The sequence below is a fragment of the Rhipicephalus sanguineus genome, chromosome 2, assembly GCF_013339695.2.
Source record: "Rhipicephalus sanguineus isolate Rsan-2018 chromosome 2, BIME_Rsan_1.4, whole genome shotgun sequence".
Classification (NCBI taxonomy): Eukaryota; Metazoa; Arthropoda; class Arachnida; order Ixodida; family Ixodidae; genus Rhipicephalus; species Rhipicephalus sanguineus.
Window position 1 is genome coordinate 125,258,737 of NC_051177.1, and position 27,114 is coordinate 125,285,850.

Genomic DNA, 27,114 nt, shown 5'->3' on the forward strand with positions numbered 1-27,114 from the left:
AAATTATGCAGTGCAGCGTCCCAAATCAGAATAGGGGGCTGTTGGGAGAAAACGTAGGGAGGGCAAACGAAAAGACCTTCAAGGGATCGAACCAGCTACCTTACGCTCGGCAGCGGAATGACAAACACTGCCCACCGCGTATCTAAGTGTGACCAGTGTGGTACAATCAGACTATACAGTACATTCAAATCGTGCGATTGCCAGATAATTGTGAACGAGCGATCTATGTGGACATCAAAACGTAAAACCGTGAGTTCCCGGCCTCTTTTGAGCAAACTCCTCAATTTGCGTCTAATCAATTAGTCTCGTTGGTCCGGTTTATTAACTGCATTGACTCTCGAGAAGGTTTTGCCACGGCATCAGGGTACATCTTCATGTGAAATCTTAAGGGTAGGCCTCCAACAGACAAGTCAAGTAACGGCAAGCCAGCAAACATAATCCAATTTTAATTGACATGCTCCACGGGCAGCTAGGAGTTATATGAGGCAAAAGCTGTCGATTGAAGCCAACAGGTAATAATGTATCTAACGAATGAAAACAGGGCCTTCGATTCATTCCTATTATTTCGTTCCAAGGCTGTCTATGCAACTCCTGAGATATCGTAGGTGCAACACAGGAGGGGCATAATGAAAGGCTTCTAATAATATAAATTACAGGTCTGATCATTCATATTTGATCCAAGCGGGAGGGGTTAAAAAGCACGATAAAGTGAGAGACCTGGAGAACTTTTTTAGAAGAAGATGGATAGGTCAGCATGAAGTAGCACTCTCTGGCCTGCTACTCTACACAGGGAAAAAAAGACAGGTGAAAAACATAGTAATCAAGTATGAAGATGGGGAGAGAAAGCAGCGATGCGTAAATACAATAACCCCGTAACACAGTGGTTTCCTTACAAATACACACAATAACGAGGCAAGAATTAGGTTAGCTGACTACACAAGCTGGTTGTTTATGCGTCCGCCACTTGGTCTCGGTGTTCAACGGATTGCAATTGCAGGCAGGAACGTAACTGTGGGTTGTAGCTGTATGCTTCCTACGGGCCTTCGGTTTGAAAAAAAAAAAAGATGGAGAGGCAAGAGAGAGAAAGACAGCACATAACGCAGCACACGCAAAGTCACTCACAATCCGCCACTCTTGCGTGGTAGGCGACATCACTATCACAGCCGCTTCTCAAGTCCATTTCTTTTTAAAAATTTTCGACCTAACCCATCCTGTTCTCGAGTGCAGGGTAGCAAGCCGGTTGTCCCTAAGCTGGTTAACCTCCTGCCTTTGCTTCTCTACTATTTCTTCTCTCGGTTAGAAAAAGAACGTGACTGTTTTCGCGAATAGAGTTCTTCGTTTTGCGTTTTCATTCGATCAAATATTGCCACCATTAGTATAAAAAAAGTGTAGGTGTGCGATGTGAGGCGAATTGAGCAGTTGGTTGGTCTGTTGCAGGGGTTGACTCAGTGCCATTTCGTTACAGCGATGCCGGTGGCGACCCTCCGCAGAGTATAATCTTTGGCTTGTTCCTAGGAGTGACTTCATTCGTAGGTAAGGAATGTTCGGCAATGCAAATTTTATATCGATGTTCGCGCTCGCAGCTTCACGTTGCGCGCAGAGCAGAGCAGACATTTTCAATGTCACTTTACCGTGAGTAGCTGTTGCGTCTATCTCGACTTTTCGCAGAATAGTAGACAACATGACACCTTTTCGTCAGCAGCGAACCAGTCAGGTAAACACGACTTTGTGTTTTCTGGTAAGTGGGAAAATTATGTTATAAATTATAGAAAGCTTTCCTTAGTGTACGAGCAAGGTCAGGTAAAGTACATGGTGAATGAATAGACGACCTACATCTGTTGGTTTAGTAGTGGTGTGAAGGTTGACATGTACTGCGCAAGAACGATTCTGCTTCTTCCTATCAGAATGACGTTGCCTTGGTCGGGTCGTACCCTTCACCTTGTGCTCAGTAGCGTTACGCCATCGTCGGCGAGCTAACGATGCAGGTCCAGTCAAAGCATTCGTCGATTCGAAACGGGCAAATTCTTGCGGGAATATAGGCGGGTGCCATTCAGATGAGAACGGTCACAATGAATGTAATGGCAGCAGACTTTTCGTATATTATCCCCCCCCCCCCCCCCACTCATATTTGGCTTACCTGTGTGGCAAAGGTCGGAAATTTGTTTGTGCATCCAATGAAATAAAAAAAAGTTCCTGTTTTCGCTTCATAAAAAAAGCCTTCCATGTTTAGCGTGTATAACCTCTCTTACGTAGACGTTAGAGGCACATCCGTGGCGAAGAAGAAGAAAGAAGTTCTAACCGGGAAAATGCAAGGAAACAGCATTCACGTATGCAGGGGCGGCATCCTCGAGCGTTCTTGAATGGGGACACTTCAAGGACGTCTTTTGACGGCGTGTTTTCGCTCACCTTGGAGTGTGCTAGGCAGCATTTTTTTTTCTTCGTGCGATGAAGTCTGAGCACATCAGAGACGACCCACATGGTGCAGTGCGTTGTCGCTGCACTGTTCATGAAGCAGTTCAAGGTATGTCCTTGCCAGCAAAGCAAAGCCGAAGGCTGAGAGCAACGTGCTACGCCACTGTCGCGGACGCCTCTCTTCTAATCGGCCGTCCCTCACAATACGGGGGGGGGGGGGGGTGAGAATTCAAGGGGAATGCCGTTATCTGAAGAAAACATCTGATTTCTTTATCGCCGCGCGTGCATGTTTTGTGCAAGTATCTTTGATCTAAGGTCATTCGTACGCCTCAGAATCAAACCTTCCGTCTATGAAAATGTAGCACACGAATTTGTGTTTCCGATTGCTTACTCTGGTTCTCGGAGGGTATCGCTCAGGTGCAAAATCATCACAAATAGACGCAAAGAAAGATAAAATTGGGTTGAAAGGATAAAAGAAGTGAAAGAAAGTCAGGAAAAGAGCGAACGTAAGGAAATGAGTGGCCTTCTGAATCGCTGTAGACTGTTTACTTTAAGTGAGAGGGTGCGTTTAACGTCAGGACTCGCTACTTTAACCGAAGTCTTTCAAAAAAATTTTAAAAAGTCAGACGTACCGTCTCTCTGCCCCGTTCCTTAGCCAAGGCGAGGCCTTATTACATGCTCGACTCCGTTATCATACAGTTGCGACCATCTTGATAATCACATCGCTAATATCGAGCTTTGCCTCGTGTCTCCTGCTAACAGCAACTAACAACAGCGGAGCCCTCGTCCTCGGTTTTTTCCCTGAGTGGTCTGTTATACAGTTACATTTCAACACGTCCCTGAACGCTAGCCGCCGTGGTATAACCCAATGGCTGTGACATTGAGCCCCTGAGATCGAGTCGCAAGGTTGATCTGGGCCACGATGGCTGCATTTCGATGAGGGCAAAATGCCAAGTGCCCGTGTACTGAAGGAAGCTTAGGTATTACAGAAACGTACAGGCGTTCGAAACTCGGCGTCGTCATAATACTAATTTTGTTTATGCATTTACTTCTCTATTATATAATCCCATTAGTGACAGAGGAACAGACGCAGTGACAGTTTCTCGTTAATAATAAATTGTTGGGGTTTACGTCCAAAAATCATGATACATTATGAGGGACGCCGTAGTGGAGGGATATCTGGGAATGTTGGACCATCTCGTGTTCTTTTTTTATGCACTTAAGTCTAAGTACACCAGCCTCAAACATTTTCGCCTCCGTCAAAATGCGGTCACCGCGGCCGGGATTCGATCCCGCGACCTTCGGATCAGAAGTCGAGCACCGTAACCACTAGACCACTGTGGAGGGTCCATTTATCTCGTTGAGTCTGCATAGAAATGCCTGAGAAATAATAGAGCAGTAAGCCGTCCCGAAAACGTGTAGCGTAGAGAAAGTCAACACAGAAACTTCATCTTATTGAGCTAGCTCATCGTTGTAGCGTTAAACCCGTCCTCGTCGAATTTTTCCATACAGATACGAATTTGTGTCGCTGGTTTAGGTAGAGAACTAGAGCGTCCCGACATTTTTTTTAACACGAAAGTGTTTATGCCGGGGCTCAACAAAATTTCGGTGGCGTATTTCCGTCATGGAAATGACGGGAAAAAATGCACATGATCAAATGGCAAAGAAAAACAGTTTCGCCACCATGAGTCGAACCCACGACCTCTCGCTCCGCGACAGCAGAAGCCGGGCACGCTATCCACTGTGTCATGGTCTCTCTTTTTTTTTTAATCGCCTACTGCGCCATGGTCACATACTGTGAAGCCTTCAGAGTATGTGACTGCGCCACGGTCACGTACTCTGGAGGCTTTACAAACGCGCCTTTTATATCTCACACTTTCCTCACGCAGTGCTCTTGGTCGGCGGGGTGGTGTCGGCTTCTGGGAGCGGTAAAGTTAAGTGATACTTCATGACCGTGGCCTCCGCGATTAACTCCTGCAACGCGTCGCTGATACGCGTCCGTCCATAGAGTTTCATACAATACCCTAGAGAGGAAACTGGCGCTGCGATCGTTCAGCCACCATGGGAACGATGGGAAGTACAGGCTTCGGATTGGATAGCATTAGCTAGCGAACTGTCTACGGACCTTTTTCTACAGTTTTAGTTTCGTTCTTCGCGAGGCGTGGGTAGTGGGGTGCGCTTCAAAGCACTCAAGCAGCGCCTTTGTTGTTCAAAGAGGCTGAAGACCGCTAGATCTCTTGGTTTGCTGCGACGCTGCAGCTTTACAGGTTGTATTCGACAGTTTTAGCAAAGCGTCGTGCACTCACCGCTGCGCACAGATGTAGCGTCCCATGTCAGTGCAGCAAACTGCATCGAGTTCACGTTTGTTTGATAAGCGCGTCTTACCAAAACTCGTCCAAATGAGCTGCAAAACGACGGCGAAGCTAAGCAGACGCACCGTCGCGCTCCTCTAACTCGACTTCACAACAAAATGAGAGATGCGTTGGAGGCAGACCACTTGAATAGACGCACATGGCATCGCAGCAGACGATACGTCATTAAGTCAATTGTTTCTCACTCAATACAGTACTGTTATTTCCGTAAATAGATAATGCGCACTTTCGAGGGAAAAGCAAGCGTGTTTCTTGCCAAGTGTTGTACAAATAATTCATTATTTGGTGATGCCAAATCTGCAACACAAATTGCAGAGCAATGCATACCCTGGTGGTTAACTTTGTCCAGGTTTCAGTTCCATCTCCCGGTCACGCAGACTTTTTGCAATAAGTTTTCGTACAAAAGAATGAAGCAAGTTTTAATTGGAATTAACTTCATATCACTTTCTTTTACACTCGGCAAAGAAGCGTTGCGAATCTCAAGAACCTAATCTATCCGAAGCAAATCTGAAGCCTGTACTTCCCATCATTCCCATGGTGGTTGAAGCGCTGCTCAGGAGCCCGCGTAAATAAATGTTTCAGGGACTTTAAGCCCGCGTAGACACTAGCGCCAGATTCCCCTCTAGGTATTATTGTAAGAAACTCTATGCGTCCGTCCCATTCGGCGCGTTTCCAATCGAAGAAGTGCAATTTTGTGAACGCCTTAACGCACCGCGAGGTGGCGACCTTAGCCCAAGCCTCCTCCTCGCTCATAGCATCCATCAATATTAAAAATAGCTCTAAGACGAGCGCCTACCTTGGCCTGCCTCGCCTGGCTGTAACACCGCGTTCCCCGCTTACGATCGCCCCGGAAAAATCGCGGCCGGGCTAGAGGGTAGACACGACGCGCGTTGCGTTTCCCTCTAGTCCGGTCGTGGTGTTCATTAAGCTGTATTCACACGACGGACGAAATCGCGATTCGAGCCTGCGGATTGCGTACTACGTTACCATACGTCAGTCGTTCCCGCGTTCCCGCTTCGGTCCGCGCGGAGCGATTCCTGAAACGACGGAGGCCCAAATCACATTTGGGATCCTCGGGGAGCAACGCCGAAATCCTCACTTGTCGCGTGAATTCTCCCCTGCCGTGTGAATGCTGGCTGCGGGGAGATCCGAATCACGTCACACGTCACGTGACTTATCCGTTCGAGGGATGGCGACCTGAGCCCAAAATCGGCGTCCAATCATCAACGCTCTTCTGGCTGTCACACTCTGATTACGCTCTCCCTGTTAACTACTACAGCTACCACAAAGTTTGTTAATAATCATCATGGACGTTAATCGTCGGGTTGGAGAAATGTCACCAAGCGTCAACGTGGGTGCATGTACGTTAAACGGTGCTGTAGCTACCAAACACCAACAGACATAGCCATGTGCAGTAAACTTTCAAGTACTTCTGTAAGGACACGTTTTACTTTCGTGTTATGCCGATCCATATGATGGAGGGATCAACAATTTTTTTAACGCGAAAGTGTTTTGTGCCGGGTCCTACGAAGACTTTCATGCGTATTTCAATGGCGTATGATGGCGCCACCAAGACTTTTCATGGCGTATGAGCTCAAAGAAGGCAGCCAAGAAGGAATGTGGTGGTTTACTTAAATTGAATTGGGCCAAATGAGTGGGCACGAAGCCTTTTTGTGTCAGTGCCGCTGTCAGACACGCACGCACACGATACAGGCACGCAGGCACACACACACGCTCCTACGCGCGTGATAAAAGCACGCACATACATACACACACGCACATAGATACACACGCGATACAGACACACACGCACATACACACGCGATAGATACGCACATATATATACATACACACGCGAGTACACACGCGATACAGACACACGTGCGTGCGCATGCGAACAGACACGTACGCACTTACATACACATGCGCATACACACGCGATATAGAGACGCACGCACATACATACACATACACGCGCATACAGAAGCGATACAGACGCGCACGCACATACATGCAGACACGATACAGACACGCATGCACATACACGCATACATACGCGATGCAGACAGGCACGCACATAAATACACACGCGATATGGACATGCAGGCACATACGCACACACGCGATACAGGCACACACGCACATACACAGCGATACAGACACGCACGCGCATGCACAAGTGATACAGACACGCACGCACATACATGCACACGCGCATGCACATTCGATACGTGCACACACGCACATACGTAAACAGGCGATACAGACACGCACGCACATGCATACACGCGCGCGAAAAGACACAAACGCATGCACGCGCAGGCGCACACATACACACGCACACATAGGTGTGTACACGCACAAACACGCGCGAGGGCATACACAAACACACGCACATGCAGCACACACGCACATAGAGACGCAGGCACACATATGCACACATACAAACACGCATACACCTGCACACACCATACACCTGCCATTCAGCGTTGCGGATGCGCCGGCTCAGCGAAAGAGAGGGTGAAGAAAGAGAAGGTTGACGGCCCGGCGAGGGTGAGGCGGCGTGGATAAAGGAGCGCCGCTACCTTTCAACATCGAGGGGTTTTATTGTGGCGCAGTGGTTAGATGCGCAGCGAAGCGTGAGGTCACTGCTTCGATTTCGCGCTTCGGAAGCATTTTCTGAATTATTTTTCTTTGGGACTTATATATATATATATATATATATATATATATATATATATATATATATATATATATATACGGTGCATGACGGCAGCGGCAAAAAGCCAGCCGAGACTGCCCATAAATCCCTCTTTCTTTTTATTACGATAACAATGATATGGACTCTCTCGGCTGGTTTTTTCCGTCGCCGTTGCCGTCGCCGTCATGCCCTAGATATGTATATGCATGTACATGTAAATAAAAGCCACAAAGAAAAGAATTATACCATCTCCCACTAAAGGACACCATGTGGCGATGCGAAGCAGCGCATGGGTCGACTTAAAGTTCCGTTCATCACGGGCACCTTGCCCGATGTTAACGCGCCCTTCAAATGGAGCACACCATGAATTCACTGTAGTTGCTGTTGCTGTTACTCGTCGCGATTGTTGGAGCACGGCACGCGGATTTATCGCCACACCACGCAGGAGCGCGTGGGTTCATCACGCGTCTGCAGAATATCGTTCCCCGACCCCATCACGTGACTGATGAGAGAGTGTAAGGGGGAGAGGCCTGAGCGTTTTACCCAGCCCCTTACACAGGCCCGAACGCGCTAGCGCGTGCCAGCACACATGGTTTCCGAGCGGACGGTCGCCAATGGAAGGACGGACACAGCCTCGACAAAAGCTGTTTCGCATCTAAAACTAATATTTCAGTCAGAAACGGCGAACATTTATTTTCGAATGTCCCTAGTATTTACATTAGCCGATATAAAGTGTTAGTTCTTCGAATGCAAACTAGATGGTATGACACCCTTAAGAGGTGGATGGCAGATGAACCACCGTTATATGGGCAGAGCTTATACATATTGTTACGCGTAGAGTTGCAGTATTTACAGTATATTTACAATACGTAAGAGGTGTAGCGTTGACGCGCTATGACCAGTACGCCAGCATCGAACTAAGCCTGAGACACTTCAACTTCGTCTTCGGCTAGAAGCGTCCTCTAGTCCACAGCGGCACAAACACTTATGTGACATTAACTCGCGGCGGCAGAAGCACCGTCTCGGTGCTTCGGGTCGGTGTACGTGATGTAGGGTTTTAGCCGGGAAACATGCACCGTCTCAGTAGCTGGTGAGGGGGACGAAGGCTTGGGGGTGAGTGGCGAGATCTCGTATGTGACTTCGGTTACTTGGCGAAGAACTCGGTAAGGTCCAACGTAACGCGGCAGCAGTTTTTCACTCAGGCCAACGCGACGCGAAGGCAGCCAGAGCAAGACCAGGGAGCCAGGGCTGAAACGCACGTCCCGGTGGTGGCTGTCGTACAGGCGCTTTTGGTCGGCCTGAGACGCCAGGAGTCGATCACGGGCAACGCGACGTGCCGTCGCCGCTCGAGCGATGGCGTCGTGAGCGTAGAATGTGGTTGAGTTTGCCTCTGAAGGAAGTAGTGAGTCGAGAGGCAAGAGCGGGTCGCGGCCATACAGCAGATAGAACGGAGAATAACCAGTAACGTCGTGACGCGACGAATTATAGGCAAACGTGACGAACGGTAAGGTGCAGTCCCAATCGCGATGATCCTCAGACACGTACATGGATAGCATGTCCGTGAGTGTACGGTTCAAGCGCTCAGTAAGTCCGTTTGTCTGAGGATGGTAAGCGGTGCTCAACTTGTGGGACGTTGCACAAGAGCGGAGAAGGTCGTCGACAACTTTCGAAAGGAAACAGCGACCTCGATCAGTCAGCAGCTGACGAGGAGCACCATGGTGTAAGATGACTTGATGGAGGAGAAAGTCAGCGACATCGGTTGCACAGCTGGTAGGGAGGGCTCGCGTGATGGTATAACGTGTGGCATAATCAGTCGCTACGGCCACCCACTTGTTACCCGCGGACGACGTCGGGAAAGGGCCAAGGAGGTCCAGGCCGACACGAAAGAATGGTTCGCTGGGGACAGCTATAGGCTGAAGGTACCCTGCGGGTGGAAGAGGAGGCTTTTTGCGGCGTTGGCAGAGCTCGCAGGAAGCGACGTAGCGCCGAACAGAGCGGTATAGGCCAGGCCAGAAGAAACGTCTGCGCACGCGATCGTAAGTTCTGTAAACACCCAAATGTCCAGCGGTGGGAGCATCGTGCAATTGCGAGAGGATAGATGGTCGCAGATGCTGAGGAACAACGAGAAGCAGTTCAGCACCGTGTGGTGTCATATTGCGTCGATATAAGGTGCCGTCGTGCAGTATAAACATACGGAGGGTGCCGTCCCGTTGTTCTGAGGTGAGGCGTTGTGTAAGAGATCGCAAATGCGGGTCACGACGCTGCTCGTCGGCGACGTGTAGGAAGTCGCTGAGCGACAAAACACAGGCATCCGAATCAGTTTCGGTGGTGTCAGGTGGGTCGATGGGGTATCGGGAGAGGCAGTCGGCGTCCTTGTGTAGCCGTCCAGATTTGTACGACACAGAAAATGTGTATTCTTGGAGGCGTAAAGCCCAGCGACCGAGGCGCCCCGTAGGGTCTTTGAGTGAGGAGAGCCAACACTTGAGTGAGGAGTGGCACAAACACTTATGTGACAATATCATTGCAGTCGGTTACTATCTAAGAATAAATAACAGCTCCACCCACAACCATCAGTGTCCCATGCGATCACATTTGCTCATTTCCATGACGTCGTGCTCTTTTCGAGTGTTTCAGAAAGCTGATGTCCCCAAACAGACACATTCGTGTCGCTGGTTTTAAGTGGAAAACTTGTCCTGGTGAATTTCATCATAAGCAAAGCTCATATTGTAAGGTCGAACGACGAGCCTTTAGTTCTCGATATGCCTGGTGTTTAAATTGGCAGAGAGACACAACTTTTATTTAAAAAAAAAAGCATAGACAAACTTGGAACGAAAACCAGCTTGCACGACTCTCTTACAGGGGTGATTGACAAGCCGGCCGCGGTTTTGTGGGCGAAGCTTGTATCTATTCTTAGCTTTTACGACTGTTATCTCGGAGTAGTTTTTATTACTTTACACTGCACAATAAAGGCTGAATCCAATTCGATGTAATCCATTCCAGCTGTAATAGGGATGTACATGAAGTACCTGATGGTGTGGCAGCAGAACCGACACATCCGTGACGAGCGCGTGGACACGGTGAATCGGCTGAGCTGCATCGCTGGCCTCGTCGTCTGCCTCGGAGGGCTTATCGTGTCGTTGTCGCCAACGGGTCACCTGCGCAAGGATTGCACCTGGGTGAGTCACGCTCAGATTGCGCGGCGACCGTTTCCGTAAACGCCGCCGCGAAATTCTGAAGTCGCAACTTTAAGCAAAACGCTTCTTCTGAGTCTTTTTATTTGACCGTGCTTATGGATAGGCGAAGTTTGTCTAACATTTGATTGAATCATTATGTCAACTGTTTCGTCTTCTACGATAGCTCGTCAGTCGGTTAATAGTTGACCGTACACTCACTCAGTCTGTACAACAGGTAATGGATGTTGTATGTCGAGTACTTGCAAGCCTTCAGTAGGCACCATGACCCGACTAATACTGCCATTAGTAATGAGGCCAGAAATGTGTCCATATCTACAGTGGAAAGCGAGACGCCTGAGATCCTGCCTCCAGCACTATCAAGTTGTCGACATACGAACGAACCATTCTCTTTTTTTTTCGGTGTGAATGGCACGCGGCAGTGTTGTTTAGCATCACGCGGATTTTTTGTATGCTCACTTCTCTCTATCTTTCTCTCCTTTAATCCCTTAATTTCCTTCCTGCAGCGTAGGATAGGGAACAGGTCACGCGTCTGGTTAATCCCCCTACGTTTCCTTCTTCTTCCTCCTCCTCCTCTATAGCGTCTCCTGGAGCCTGTGGCACCTGAACGATGTGCTCTGCCGTTACGTTGACTCCTTTATTTCAACTCGCATCATTTACAAAACAGGAAGAATGAACTTACGCAGCCGAACTAATGCACAGTTCGACGATGGTTCTGCAGGAAATGAATAGCAGTGCAGCCACACGCTCAGTCACGGAAACCAGCGGATAGCATCAATCGAATGCGCTTCCGCGAATAATAAAGAATATCGACAATATTATTACGTTAAGCTTTTATCTTGTAGCATTGCTGCGATGTTTCTTCGACCAAGCTTGCTCTCTGCCTAGCATCACATCACGTTGTGCGCATTTCCTACTTCATTTTGCGTCTTACTGCTTCTTTTAATTTTGTGATTCGTTTGAACATTAGCCGACACATCGTCTTCGTAGCAAAGGAACATTCCTCCTTGTTTTGTTTCTTTTGGCGATAATTAATTCCGTATCAGGCAGTGGTGTAGGCAGGAATTTATTTCGGTGGGGGTACATCCTTAATCCGAAGTCGAGACGGCGCAGGCAAGTGTGGTCAAGTGTCATCTTGTGCTCTGCATGTCCCATGGCACAAAGAAATTTCGGGAGGGGCACGTGCACGGTGTGCCATCCCGTGGCTACGCCACTGGTATCGGGTGCAACGCAAATGCGCCTTTCTAATAAATATCAAGATACTTAAAACATTCTGATATCGGCCCAAGAATTGTCGATCGATTGCCTCTGCCTCGCTCGCTTTTAAATTACTGTGTACTGGAATTTATAGTAGGGGTGTGCGAATATTCGAGTTTCGAATTCGAAATGAATAGTTCCTAATCGAATAATTCGACTCGACTTTCGAATAGCTAGTATTCGAAGTTTCGAATAATTCGACAGGACGAATATCTAAAACACAACAAAGGCCAATGGTGCAACTTGGTTAGGGTAGGGTGGCTAAAACTAATGCTAACGTCGCTGTTCCTTAAAACTTTCACTGACATCCTGGTTCAAAAGCGAGCGCATGTTGATCTTTAAGGGGATTATGTCATTTCCGCACGTAGAAAAACACATGAGAAAACTGTCAAGTCCTTCACAACTTCGCTCCCGAAACGAAGACACGGACTTCTTGCGTAGTTCGGTCGCATATGCCGCAAGCGCCGTAAAGCGACCTGACTTTGGCCTGCGAAACCCTCTGTGATTGGCTTTGCATGTAAAAATTTGTTCACGCTGGGCAGTTGCCACTGCCGCACCGCACCACTATAGTTGACAAACTCCCATCGGTCCGGCGCGCAGTTAAGACGTTGCTGTGAACGGGCGCCCGAAGACTTTTGGGCCTGGAGCACCCTTGGCGATGAAGCACAACATTACGGTTGTCAGATGAGCCTTATTGCTCGACGATGGGGAAAGAAAACTGACTACCGTACCCCCCTCTGTTAGGAGGTGAGGATTGCCGCTGCTGACTGGAGTGGCGGCTCTTTTATCAACATGCCTGCGCGCCCATAAAAGCTGAAACTATATAGGTGAAATAAAAGCCACTCCCGAACAAGTGTGTAAGGAAGCTGTCACCACGCTGCAGCCTCTCCGATTTTTCCTTCGTCTTGCCGTAACTGGCAGTACACATTTTATTGTAAATATGCTATTCGATTCGATATTCGATATTTTTGGCCACTATTCGGCACTATTCGATTCGAATTCGATTTGAGATTAAATTTCAGTATTCGCACATCCCTAATTTATAGCCATATACCTACCCACATAAAAATTTTTTTGTTAAGCGAAACTATGAGGAACTTCGAAAAAATAAAGGCTGTATATCTAAGAAGTTCCGGCGTATGTATAGTAGGAACGCAATTAACTTCGATATCGAACTTGGCGGCATGTCAGAACTAGAGAAGACAATGCAAATCACGGGCTAAATTCACAAGACCTTCCATTCGTGAGTGCTATTTCCTATTGATCGGCCGCCTTCGCTAATGACATGTCCAGCATCACCATTGGCTGAATTTGTCTCTGACGAAAACTGACAGCGTTAGCACGTTTTGTGAGTACATGCCCAGCTCTTGGCACATATGCGAGTGGATGGTTCCCTATTTGATGCTAAGGACATGATTCGGCAACTCTGTGCAGTAATAAAGGAGTCATGATTTACAGGAGAAGATGCTTATCTCGTAACCTCCTTCATTCGTTGTTATCTTCCACCTAAGCGCCACGTGTCCTTGTACGCCACACTGTTTCATTTCTATTCACTTACATCACGTATCCACGCAGTACTGGCCCATGTTCGTACCTCACGTGATCGGTGCCATGATGATATTCGGCGTCGGCTACACGGCTACGCTCCTGCATCTCTACCTACATTACCTGACTGACGCACGCTGGAAGACGTCGCCACTGTTCTACACCAGAGCCCTGTTGTCTCTAGTCGGCATCACCGCCATGATTATCAGTATCCTTTTCGTTAAATACGAGACCTCACGCAGAGTAACGTGGACATTTGCGACCTTCTGGTATAGTGCCAGCCAACACTGTCGCAGTATTCCTATAGACCACTGTTTTCAGCGTCTCTATGGTGCAGCCATATTTTATCGGGGACTGCAGGAACTGATGAAATAATGAGGAAACAATCCCGATGATGCTTAGTGTAATCTTATCGTATGCTTGTAGCTATAGCATGAAATTGTCACCGGCTGCCTGGTCATTAAACTTGCAACCCAGGACTGACTTTGCTAATTGCCTTTCGACCGGAGGTCATGATTAGGCGCGCAACTCTCAACGGATGGCATGCAGTAAAACGCTGTGGTATGTAGTTGGTAATATTGCATTGAGAGCGAGAGGGAGTAAGGTAGAACGGAAAGACGGGGGGGGGGGGGCAAGAGGTATAGCTATGTTTGGGTGATCATCACTGAGGTGCCCCACCGGCGCCTAGAAATAGTACACGTTGTATCGGACTAGTTCATCCGTATATAGTTGCGCATAAAGGATTCAAGGGCAGAACTTTGACCGTAAACCAGCAGACGAAGCCCCAATATAATGAGTTGTCTTTATCTTTGGGCTTCATTCTTTGCGATTCGTAGCTCTACACGTTGTTTGTGGGTTGATTAAGAGAGAGAGAGAGAGAAGGAATACAGGAAAGGTAGGGAGGTTAACTAGACTACATTCAATGTGCTACCCTTCACATGGGGAGGGCAGAGTTGCCAGATGCCATCGAGCTAACATGCGAATATTTATCACAAAAGAAGCCCCCAAAAAGCGGCGCGGCTTTCGCGAATAAGTTAAAAAGAAGCGGAAATTTAATTATTCCTTCCATTCTTGAAAATATTTTATGATAAACAATGTCACTCAAATACGAAGGGGAATTGAAAAAATCACTAGTAATTATTTATTACAGCGAAAATATGCGCAACTATGAACTAAAGCACATATTTACTTTTAACACTGTCTCCAGGGTAGCCTCCATTCGGTTGAATGCACGTTTGCCGGTGCATGAATAACGTTACTTGTTCATTCCCCCAAGGCGCGTTTGACTTCAACACTAAACTACTCAAAGTCATCGACAAACGCGCTATTAGTGAACGCCAAACGCGCTGTTGGTGAACGTGATGATCACTAAATTAACTATTGGCTGGAAAATGCAAATATTAATAAACCCCAAAAAACGCGACAAGCGACTGGGAAATTCTACAAGTTACTCGGCGAAAAAAGAAGCCGAAATCAGCTTATTATAAGCGGAACTGGCAACTCTGGCGGAGAAGAATTAGGGAGCAAAAGGGAGAGAGAAGGGAAGTCGCATTTCACAACGCACAAGAATGTCCACTGTGCTTTTGGGTCTTTGTAATTAGGCGGTCTCTTAAAAATTGCAAGCTAAAGGCCTTCAGCCACATGATTCGTCTGTTGCTGCATTAAATGACAAGGGCACGTTCTTCATAGAACATTGTTAACTTTTCGTTGTATTAATGAAAGAATGTTGAGACAGGCAGCCAACATTTTCGCAGAGATTAACGAAAGTGAAAATTCTCATGTTTAATTGAAGAAATTTTGTCTAAGCTTCAAGACGTAAACAGCAGCTGTGCTGTCATGCTTAACGAATGAGCTATATCTGCGTTCCCTCGAACGAAAAGAAGTTTTTGTTTTACCGTTAAGTTGACAAGATGAAATGGTTAAGAAATTATTTAGTTTGGACGCGTTTCTCATTATCAAAACTTACGAATTTTTCCTTGACATGTATGCAACAGCCACAGCAGGACTTAACTGGCTGATGTTCGACATTAGCCTCATGACTCCGCCAAGTGGACGAGGAAAAGTGGTAAGGCGGCTTCTGCATATTAATGTCCATATTAATATCATTCAGCCGTCCGCATTGTACAATCAGAATTGGCGTAGTTTTGCAGCAATATAGTTTACATGTTTTTGTGTTATTAATTTCGAAAAGAAGCGGCAAATGCTACATGCTGCGCAGCATTTGCTGCGTACATGCCGCGTGTTTGGTTCCGGCGTTTAAAGAAAGCCGGCGAAATATGAAATAAAACCACGTGACTACGCTCGTGTGCTACAACATTCCCGTGCTCTCAACCATGCTTCGAGCATGGTCGAGAGCGTGGTTCTTTCGCCCGAAGCATGGTTGAGAGCGCTTCAGTACGGTAGCGCATGAGTGCGGTCACGTGACTTTGTAATATTTCTTTAAACGCCGGAAAAACATGACCACACAGCACATGTACCTTGCCACAAAAGTTGTATCGGTCGTTTTCGAATTCCCTCTACAATGTAACGAAACGCACTTGACCCTTAAGTGAATATGAAACATTGTGCATAATTTCTTTTAGTAAATAACTGATTAAACGCAATTTAAGGACATGACGGCAAACTATATGACGTTGGTTTCATTCCATTGCAATTGACAATTTTTTTTATATCACTGCTTCTAGTTACGTGAAACAACCGGTATATGGAGCGATTGCGCGTTATCCAAGGTCAGGCGTGATCGAAATATCGAAAAATCACTGTCAGCAGGAATTAAGTTCGATGCGATCTCCTTGTTGGTGACTTGAGCGCTCTTGTGAACCACCCCGTACTATAAAAACAGTACTAACCACGGCGATATCTTTCATGGTCAAGGGAGCGTAGCTATGGGCGTACATGCACGCAATTGGCGCATGACAATTTGATTTTCCTAGCGGAAGCCGCTGTGCTTGAAAATCCGTCTGCCGCATGTTAGCGATCTAAACGTAGATGAAGGAACGAACGCTTTCCAGAGATGCCTTCTCAGCCGCGAGAAAATAACAAAAGTCTAGATGGCCACAATGAACCTCTTCATGCGAACAGATCTATCTCAGTAAACACGCGGATACCTTATTTACATGTTATAGCGCTGCTGACCATGTTTCTTATAGACGGTTACATCTTTCTTTCTTTTTAATTAAATGCATATGCAGGAGAGGTTGGCTTTGTGTGCGGTGCTCGCTACTCCTTCTTCCTGCGGTTTAGAAAATATTAGAAAAAATAGCCCATTTCTAAAAACAAAGGAACAGACAGGCTAGCAGTACACAACGAACAATACCGGCTTTAGCAAACACACGAACAATCAAGATCAAAGTGTAAAGTGGGTAAAACGCACGCAGTTCACATAATGTTCAAAATAGACTATTATCTGCGGCAACACGGACATTAAATTGGCAATACAGTAACTTTTACACTGTACATAGGACTTCCTACACATTTTCTGAGGTACACCAAAATATGTTCGATAAAGGCTGTACCATGATATGACATAGGTATTCTTATACATTTCATAACACTGAAGCCATGCTTCAAGTGTGTGTTCGTCAATCTATGCCCCTCTCCGCGAACGTGCTGCTTCAAATGCAGCAATGGCTCACTGAGATACAGTTGCGACCGCTCTTTTTTTTTTAATTACGCAAAGAACACTCGGACTTCAATGTGTAGATATCATGCACCTCAATCATCTCCGAACTGAGGATGTAGGAAAAATACTTCTTCCTTTTTATTGCGATAACAATTATATGGACACTCTATAGGCTGGTTTTTGCCGTCACCGTTGCCGTCGCCGTCGTGCCCTGGATATGTATATGTATGTACGTATAAATAAAAGCCACAAAGAAAAAAGTTACACCATCTCCCAATAAAAGCAACCATGTGGCGATTCGAAGCAGCGCATGGGTCGACTTAAAGTTCCATTCATCACGGGCACCTTGCCAGATGTTAACGCGTCCTTGCAAGTGGAGCACACCATGAATTCACTGTAGTTGCTGTTACTGTTACTCATCCCGAACTCTTGTGGGAACAGGCCACGCGGGTTCATCGCGCGTCTGCAGAATCTCGTTCCCCGGCGCCTTCACGTGATTGCTGAGAGAGTGTAAGGGGGAGAGGCCACAGAGTCTTTCCTAGCCCCTTACACAGGCCCGAAAGGGCTAGCGCGTGCCAGCACACATGGTTTTGTCTGCGTTACGCCAAGCTAGGACAGCACACGGCAGCCCGGGCCCCTAAAGTGCTCTGCACGTATCATCATCAAGACGGTCGAAGACCAAGAGGAAGAAGACTTCTCCTTGCCGCGAGCGCGTGCTCAGATGGCTATTCTAGGTGGTACGGTCGCCAATGGAACTACGGACAGAGCCCAGCGCAAGAGCTGCTTCGCATCTAAAATAAATCATTTCCGAAGCGCGCCACCGGGATTCGAACCTTCGACCCCTAGCTCCGCAGCGCGCTGCTTTAAACAACTCGGCCACGTGCCACTAGCTGTTCAACATAACAACGGCGAGCTATTTATATGCACCATTTAACGCTAACGGCACGCAGAGCTCGGAGGTGCTTCAGTGTGTAGTATTACCCGTGGGATTGCCCGAAGGGCGCGCTTTAAAGCAACACTCCTACATTTTCCTTCAGTTTGAAAGCTGCCCTTGTGACGCGCACTAAAAGGTGGCCCATTTCTGTACCCACTGACGACGTGGAACGCCGAGTATACAAAGTATACAATGCGTCGAACGCCACCGCGCGGCAAAAGACGCGGATGGGTCACTCCACGCGCCGCAGTTTTAAAGAAAAAGAAATCTAAGAGCATTCGGTTCTAGCGCGTTGCTCAAACACGAAGAAGTAACAACCATAACAGTTAGTTCGCGCTCGTCCTGTGTGCCTGTGCGTTATTTTCGAGTGTCTTTCCTAGTGCTTGAGCAGCGCGCTGCAAGTGTCGATCTGTGACCGTTGTTAGTTCGCGGTCGTCCTGTGTGTGTTCTTTTCGTGAGTCCTTTCTGCTCGAGCGGCGCGTTGCCAGTATCAAGCTGCTTGCCGTTCTTCGTGTGACATTCTAATTTGTTGCTATCGCATTCATTGCTTCGCCGTTGCTGCGAAACTGTGACTTTTTTTTTCGATATCGCGCCGAACAAGGAAGGCGCGCTCCATTGCAGCGAGTCTTACGTCACAGCCGTCAAGTGTATGAGTTTTCTTCCCAGGTATATCTGAACCGACTCATCAAGCTGTATCGATAAAGCGCGGCAAGCGAACCTGTGCGACCGCGGTAATGCATATGCACAAATCATTTAGGATGATAGAAAAAAAAGGCTCGATTATAATTGTTAAGGCGACGTCATAGACGTACCCTAGGCGGCGTGCCTGCAGTATATGGACGGGAATGAACGATTATGAATGTGTAGTGCCAAAAAAAAAAAAGGACGTCGAGTATAGGATAAGCGAACGGACTCGTGAAGGAAAACCAACTTGCTTAACCTGCCCAATTGTGCGGACAAACAAGTATAGAGATGGCCGTAATCACATGCCAGATATGTGATGGAAAACGTGCCATTTATACTTTTACGTACTTTTTTCCTCCTTCCTGTGTCATCGATGCGGACTCTTCATTTAAACAGGCCGTCAGTCAACTTTGGTCATCGCTATGTCAAGCACACACAATTATGTGGCTCGCAGCAACTCCCAGGAACCCTTTTTAGGGGCGAAGCTCCTCAGGGTGTGGCTCTGTCCCTCCTTAGTAGTATGTAGTAGTAGGTAGCCACGCATAGTGGGATGTATCCACTCCATGTGATAAAGATGACGGTGACGACTGATGACCATGAAGAATAAGCGCGTTCCAGTATAGTGGAATGTACCCACTGCACGTGATAACGATGACGCTGATGACCATGAAGTATAAGCGCGTTCCATGACGATGACGACTGATGACCATGAAGAATAAGCGCGTTCCCGTATAGTGGAATGTACCCACTACACGTGATAACGACGACGATGACGCTGATGACCATGGAGTATAAGCGCGTTCCAGACCACACATTCTCTTTCTGCCATGGATGAAAACGATCGTGAACGCGCTCTCGCCCTCGAAAGGCAAAACGGCAACGGCGACAACAAACATTCCCCTGAGCTTAACGTCATATATGAGGACCCCCGCGTTTGTGTGTCAGGTCTTTGTATAATGATCGAGTGGGCAGAATTTACGGGGATTGACGGTTTACCAGATTACATCCGGAGCTTCGCCCACTCATCATCATTCACTTCGTGGATATGGCGTGATTTTTTCCCCTTTGCATAGAGGTTATTTGCTGCCAACACCGTCCTCAATTATTTTAACGAGTTTTCACAAACTAGGAAACCTATCATTGGACTGCTTTTACGTCTACTTCCGTGAAAGTGACCTTCTATTTTGCATATTGACAATAACATAAATAGAAGAACAAAATAACAGCAACCTGCTTTCACATAAGTGAATAAAATTCACACTGAACTTTTATTTCATAGTTCGAAATTATGTTGTGTCCGAACATATGTATCTCCTAAGAAATATGAAAGAGGACGCTCAAATTGTTTTCGAAAGCCCGCTGTTCTAAAACGCGGGTGTCTCACGTATATCGGTATTAAATTAGTCTCTTAATAATCACGAGCGAAAGTGCTCGTTACATTACTAACAGGTCAAGTTTAAGCCCACATATACGAGTAATCGTTGCTAAAAAGTGTATTTGGTGTACCATCTCCTGTTGTCCATGAATAGAAAAGTGTCTTCCCCATGCAGTACTTTCCTTGGCTATGCGTTTTTGATACTGTAATGCTGACCTTCAGCGGCCGCATTAGTTTTATATTGTAGAGGGTTACAGTACGGCCAGATAGGTAAAACTTTGATACTAATAATTTGAACTTTTTGCCGGCACAGAAGGTGCCCCAATAGTCCTCATTAGTTTCCTATACAAAGTGGCAGATAAATTATAGCGTTCAGAAGAAAGCAACCGAAAATAACCGTTCCGCGGCGCAGGACACGGACACTCCCGATTAGAAATCGTTCCACCTTACCTCTCGCCATTTTTTTTTTCGCGATTAGGTGCAGAACTATTCGCCTTATCTGTGTACTCGTAAAAACGGTTGCATGTTTCACACCCGATGTCTGACGGACAGCAGCATTTACAGTCCCTTTAAATAACTTTAAGTGTCACTGTATTTTTGTACAATTTCTGAAAACAAAAAAAAAAACTCAAATTAGAGCACAGGCGAAAGCCCGCGCTCTCACGAGGCACTTACTAAATTGCTTTGACGTTCTGCGTCGATTGAATTGTTTAGTATCTGAGGTTTTACACGTCAAAACCACCGATATGATTATGAGGCACTTCGTAGCGGAGAGCACCGCAAATTTCGACAACCTGGGGTTCTTTAACCTGCACCTAAATCTAAGTACGCGGGCCTCTAGCATTCCGCTTCCGCCAAAATGCGACCGCCAGATTGAATGGTTACTTACTTCCTTTAACTTGACCTATTTTGGTAGCCTAGATATCACCACTGGTTCTAAATGCAGGCAGACGATCTCCTTAACTGAAATGAATTGATTCACCTTAAACACTGTAGCGAAGCGTTTGAACATCAGTAATGGGTTATCACTACTGATTATCACTTCTGATCACTTGGCATCATAGGTCGGCAAAAAAAAAAAAGTGGTGCTCACTCAAACTCACTCAAAAAATACATTTTGCGCTTAGGGCTCACTCGGACTCGGACTCACTAAAATTTTCCTCGCCCGGAATCACTCGGACTCAGACTCACTAAAATTTTTTTTCAACCGGACTCATTCCGACTCAAGCTCACCAAGATATTACTCAGCCGTAAGCACTCAGTCTCAGACTCACGGCTCGATCTGTGTCCGGGTGAGTCGACTCATGAATGAGTTTGCCAAGCCTTAACCCCCCCCCCCCTTCCTGCTTTCCTTCAAACCTTGTGCACCTCACGCAATATTGCACTAAATACGGTTCACCTTTTGGCATTATTCGTGTTGACTCCACCGGACGCAGGATTATTTACTGATGAGTGCGTAAAGATTTCGTCTCAATAAACAGCCATCTCTCTATTCTCGTTTTCTTTCCAGTACCCGCAAGGAATGCTCAGTGCGGTTGCGGCCGAGTGGTTGATGGCGTTCATCTTCCAGTCCTACGTTCTCACATACATCCCGGACTTCCGCAAAGCGACATTCGTGCTCGACGTAAAGCTCAACGAATTGGGAGAAAAGAAGGAGTAGGTGTATCGTGTGCAAAACCACCCCTCAGGACTTTTTTTACAAGCATTTATGGGGGCCCACAGTTTGACTCATCGACATCTGTCTTGACCATCGCTGGTATGATTGTGGAGAATCTATTCTACCTCATGAACTTTATTTTATTTTCACTTTTCGAGGCAGACTAATGCTACTGGCATTTTATTATTTTAAACAGGTTTTGTGTCATCGTTCGTGCAAATAAATATTGAAAGTAATCGAATATATATCGGGTGCGCTTTTTTTCGCATTGAAAGGGCGTAGCTTTGTCTATGTGATGTCGAGCACGCAGATGCACATGCCACAAACAAGCACAGATACAATGCACAGATACGAGCATTGAATAAATCAATGAATGAAGTCCAAACTACAGATAGTTTGTCAGCATATCGAATGATGTCACCAGGAGAGGAAAGCGCAGTCAAGTGTCTAAGGAAGGTTTGACCAACTGTTTAAAGGGACACCAAATGCAAATATTAAGACGGCATTTATTGTTGAAATAGCGGTCCAGAAACCTAGCAGTGCTACTTTTGTGCCCAGGAAGTGCTTATTTTGAAATAAAATCATGTTTTAATGGTCCGCATCGCGTTAGCGCGCTTCAAACCACCCGCCTGAAAGCGGCCTTTTTGGCGTCACTGTTGCCGTACCCAATGTTGCCCGCCTTTACTGCGCGGCGGCGCGCACTGGCGGCGTGAACCATTCGGGCATCCGGCAACATCACGTGTATGCGGCCTTTTCTCAAACTTTCTGTGAGAGCGACTTTCACGAGCGTGCAAAACACACGCGGCAGTACGCGATACCGAAACTACCACGGAGACGCGACCGCGTGAGCTAATCAGGACGCCGGGTGAAGCGCAGTTCGGCGAAAACAGAATCCTTGAACCACTCGCGCCATTCCCCATGGCAACGCCAGAGAGGTTCTTTTTTCCATGAATCAAACAGAAAAGAACGAGCAGCATTTTATTACGTCTCTTGATGCATGGAAGGTTCTTTTTTATTGCAGCTAGTATGATTATTAGTGATTAATTGTAGTCGGACGCTCTCACTTCGTTGAGATCAGTTCCAAAATGTCCCACTCCTACATTTAGCTTAATTTCTCGGTAAGTAGGGCACTGCTGTTGATAATATTGCCGTTTTAGACGTTGTCATAGACTGAGCTTTCACTCTGACATAAACTGTTATTTGCCTTTAGTGTCCCTTTAAAGGCCGGCAGAAGCCAAACCAGGAAAGATTGCTTGTGGAAATCATTCGGTGGCATGCGCGGGGCACATGCCTCGCGTATGTCAGGGTTAATCGTTGGCGAGTCAAGGAGCTCCGGTAAATGCGGAAGAGCTCGAACATTTTTTATTATGGCAGATCACAATTGTATGCAGCATGCGCTCCAGCTAAAAACATCGTTCGTGGACAGAGATGAGAATGTTAAGCGTTACGATACGGCCGCTTTCTTCTGTCAGTTTAAGTCCTTCCTTCGGAGTTTGTCCTGCAATGCTGGCAGTGGCGTGATGCGGGGCCACTGACAGACTTTATTCCGACAATACAGAGAAGTCTAGAGTGACATGAGTTTAACAAACACGGCATTTAATAAGCAAACACCAAATGATGTTGAAGGAAGGATATCTGAAAGAGTGAAGGCGCCCGAACTAGACAAAAAACGTTTAAGACTTGTTAGGGTTCAGTGTGACGGTGACTGCACAATTTGTAAAAGCCAACTCATTCACACTCTGTCCTGGACTTGCCTGAATAGCTGGGACATTGCAAGTAGGTTTCACATTTCCAGAGCACAGTCACTTTGTCTTTATGAAGATAAGACGCTATCGTTCAATAAAAGCCCAGTTTCGTTTGTAGCTTCAGGTGTTAAGCTACAAAACCGTCGTTTATTGCAATCCTTCTCGCATTATCTTCGTTTCAACAATTGCTTTCAGTATCTAAATAAAGAATATATATATATATATATATATATATATATATATATATATATATATATATATATATATATATATATATATATATATATATATATATATATATATATATATATTATATATATATATATATATATATATATATATATATTATATATATATATATATATATATATATATATAATATATACCGGGTGTCCCAGCTATCACGCAGCACGATTTAAAAAAAAGAGGAATGGCGTTACGCGAAGCAAACGTACTGCATATTGTTCCTAGTACACTGGAGTAGCCACTGGTATTTTTGTCGTTAATGAGGTTTAATTAATTAGTCATAATAATATTTGTAACTCGACAAGTACTCACCTAATTGTCGAAATGTCAATGAGGCGTATGTAGGCATGTTCGAAGGGCATGTAACTGCGCAATTTTTAGCAACGTACTAATTATGTACGCATTTTTTCCGGCTGATAAAGAAAGCCCGCGAAATATGAAAAATAACACGTGACTACGCTCCCATCCGCAATGGAAACCAGCGCCCTCAAATAAGCTTACTGCAAACAACCGCTCTTCCTGTTATCCGTGGCCAGAGACAGCGTTCCGCATTTTGGCAAGGGTACAGGTCGGGCTCCAGCGATATGCTTGCAATTCCACTGGGATTCATTCCGTTCGACAGTACGCCACAATCATCATCCATATCTCACGCGCGACTGTTCTCACTGATAACGTGGCAGGTGTCCTGATCACGGCCTGACTCTAAGCCAAGCGGTGCGTTTCTTAGGCCGAGGAGTGGCAGATAGGGCGGTGCATTTTTTTTTTCTTTCTGCATTTTTCTCTTGATACTGTCTACCTCATATGGAGCCTGTTTGAGGGCGCTGGTGCTCGACGCGCGCAACAGTCTAGTCACGTGTCACTTTTCATATTTCGCGGGCTTTCTTGATCAACCAGAAGAAATGAGGGCGCAATTAGCACGTTGTTGAAAGTAGCGCAGTTAGATGCCATTTGAGCATGCCTACATAAGCCTCATTGACATTTTGACAATTAGGTGAATAGTTTTCGAGTTACCAATATAATTATGACTAATTACTTTAATCTCATAAACGAAAAAAGTACCAGTGGCTACTCCAGTGTGCTAGGAACAATATGCAGTAGGTTTGGTTCGTGTAAGGCCATTTCCTTTTTTTTAAATTGTGCTGCGTGATAGCTGGGACACAGTGTATATATATATTTAGGTACACTAAATTCACAGTAACCCTCCGATGGAATAACAGTGTGTTGCCACTGCTTTTCGTCCCTAAACGATTAGATAGGCAACTTTATTTGTTGGTTCATAAGGCAGGCAACATTATGTTGTTTTCTGAGCACTTTGACCTTAGCCAATAGGCCAAGAAGCGTTATTTTTATACTCTAGCATCGTAAACAAAACCCAAATACAAAAGAAGTATTTTAAGAAATGAAAACAATACACTTATATGGGGAAATAAAATATATCAAGAGAATAAAACATCACACAATTCACGCATGTATAGCTTGTCGTACTTTGCACGTAGTACGGTCCAGATGTGTAGGCAAAGAGGGAGCGTCCAATCACAAAGCACGCCTTCCCACTACCAGAACGTATGTTTAGCTACTAGGCCTAAAAGGGAAAAAAAAAAGAAAGAAGCAATGCTACAGAGAGGTCCTAGAGGTCATCTATCTACTACGCCGTCCATTGTGCTGTCCTTTGCACGCAGAGAACATCTGTTATCGAAGAGTCACACGCGCTCTGTGGTATTCGCGGCATATAGAGTTCAATGACAATGGCGGGCGCGATCACTTGCCGTTGGTGCAGAAGGTAGAACGATACGGTGGTCTGTGCTGACAGCATGCGACGACGCGACAGAGCAACCCGGCTTCAATAGGAGCCTCCATGACAGCGGGTAAGACTTCGACATCGAAAACTCTAATGGCGTATGGGCCGCGACCGTATTGTTGTAAAGCCGAGCCTCTTTGCGCTCCCGCCCTCACTTGTATCACTCTTGCCCGCCTCGGTGTTGAAGTGGTTACGGTGCTCAGCTGCTGACCCGAAAGTCGCGGGTTCGATTCCGGCCGTGGCAGTCGCATTTCGACGGAGGCGAAATGCTAGAAGTCCGTGTACTGTGCGATGTCAGTGCACGTTAAAGAACACCAGATGGTTGAAATTTCCGGAGCCCTCCGCTATGGTGTGACTCATAATCACACGGTGATTTCAGCACGTAAAACCCTATTATTATAATTTTATTCTTACTATTGTTACTATTGTTGTTTTTGTATTGCTCTACTGCGCTTTCGCAGCTTTCCATAGCTACAGATGGAAACACAGTGCGCTGCGATGGGCAGACCTATCTTTGCCAAACGCGCCGTGTAATCCTTGACCCGTTAGATTTAAAGGAGTTAGTCGTTGACGTGTAGATAACAGGTACCGACAGCGACACGACGTGTTGTGGCGTCATCGATAAACCCTGAGGCACCTCATTCCTGTTTATGAGTAATAGCGCACATTCTTACTATGGAAGTTCGCGTATCCACAGCACATGCAGTACACAATAAGATTTAGATATAAAGGTGAAAACAAAAACAGAGGAATTGAGGATTGCCTTTTAGAACAAATACAAGGTTTTACATTAGGAATGTAATGACGACATAGAGGAAAGGAATACAGCTGTAACTAAAGCGATCTCTAAATGAGCAATCGAAATTGGGAGCAAATGGCGGCAAAGCATCGAGGTCAGGATTCAGCAAATCCTTTGAAGATACTCAATACATAAAAAATTAAAGTAACTACCTCAAAGGATAGAATATCACCTACTCTGTCAAAGCTGTTCAGCAAGAGGAAGCTCATTGACATGCGGTACTATGATGCCAAAGATATATAGACAGCGGTACCAATAGGTGGCAGCATCAAAGCAACTAAATACTCCAACAATTTAAAGGACTTGGATGGGGTGCATCTCAGTGTGCATTGCATTGCCTGTGTGTGGACCATGTTTTACGCGTCTTCCCATACTTAACAGGAGCGGCAGCAAAAGGGCTCGTGAAATGCTGGGGTCACGCTCCATTAAAAAGAAAGGTCCTGGTAGGTTTAGATTATTCTGAGGAGATTTCGCGCACGACACGAGTAGTCGAGTTTATTCTGGAGCTAGCCCGAGCCCTGGCGATAACGCTACAATTTTCGATCATTCATGTATAAAACACGACGCGTTCCTCCGAAAACCACACTACCGACGGCCGACGACTGTGATCGCCGCTATCAGTGTACAGCATGCATCGCCTTTAATGCTATAAACAATTTTCCTCTTTCTCGTTTCTTTACTCTTCTTTGAATCTTCGCCATCTCATTCCCCTGTGCAGGGTAGCCTCCTCCGTTCTGCATCCAGGACAGAGTTCACAAAAATGTCTTTCGCTAGAA

At 46.2% G+C, this 27,114-nt stretch overlaps 2 protein-coding genes across 3 annotated transcripts in view; both read left to right on the forward strand.

The window, feature by feature from the left end:
- Nucleotides 1-21,980, forward strand: part of LOC119383632 (DNA damage-regulated autophagy modulator protein 1) — a 33,698-nt gene extending 11,718 nt beyond the window's left edge. Inside the window, exons 3-7 of one of the 2 annotated variants that reach the window (XM_037651898.2) lie at nt 1,466-1,533; nt 10,486-10,661; nt 13,509-13,686; nt 15,479-15,543; nt 21,604-21,980. In XM_037651898.2, coding sequence (XP_037507826.1) covers nt 1,466-1,533; nt 10,486-10,661; nt 13,509-13,686; nt 15,479-15,543; nt 21,604-21,753 — 637 coding nt within the window. In that variant the 3' untranslated portion in view covers nt 21,754-21,980. The remainder of the gene's footprint in view (nt 1-1,465; nt 1,534-10,485; nt 10,662-13,508; nt 13,687-15,478; nt 15,544-21,603) is intronic. The other variant, XM_037651897.2, reaches the window with a different exon arrangement.
- Nucleotides 21,981-25,505: 3,525 nt separating this feature from the next.
- LOC119383634 (DNA damage-regulated autophagy modulator protein 1) overlaps nt 25,506-27,114 on the forward strand; it is a 92,172-nt gene continuing 90,563 nt past the window's right edge. Inside the window, exon 1 of the mRNA XM_037651901.2 lies at nt 25,506-25,606. The gene's annotated coding sequence lies outside the window, so the exon portion shown is untranslated. The remainder of the gene's footprint in view (nt 25,607-27,114) is intronic.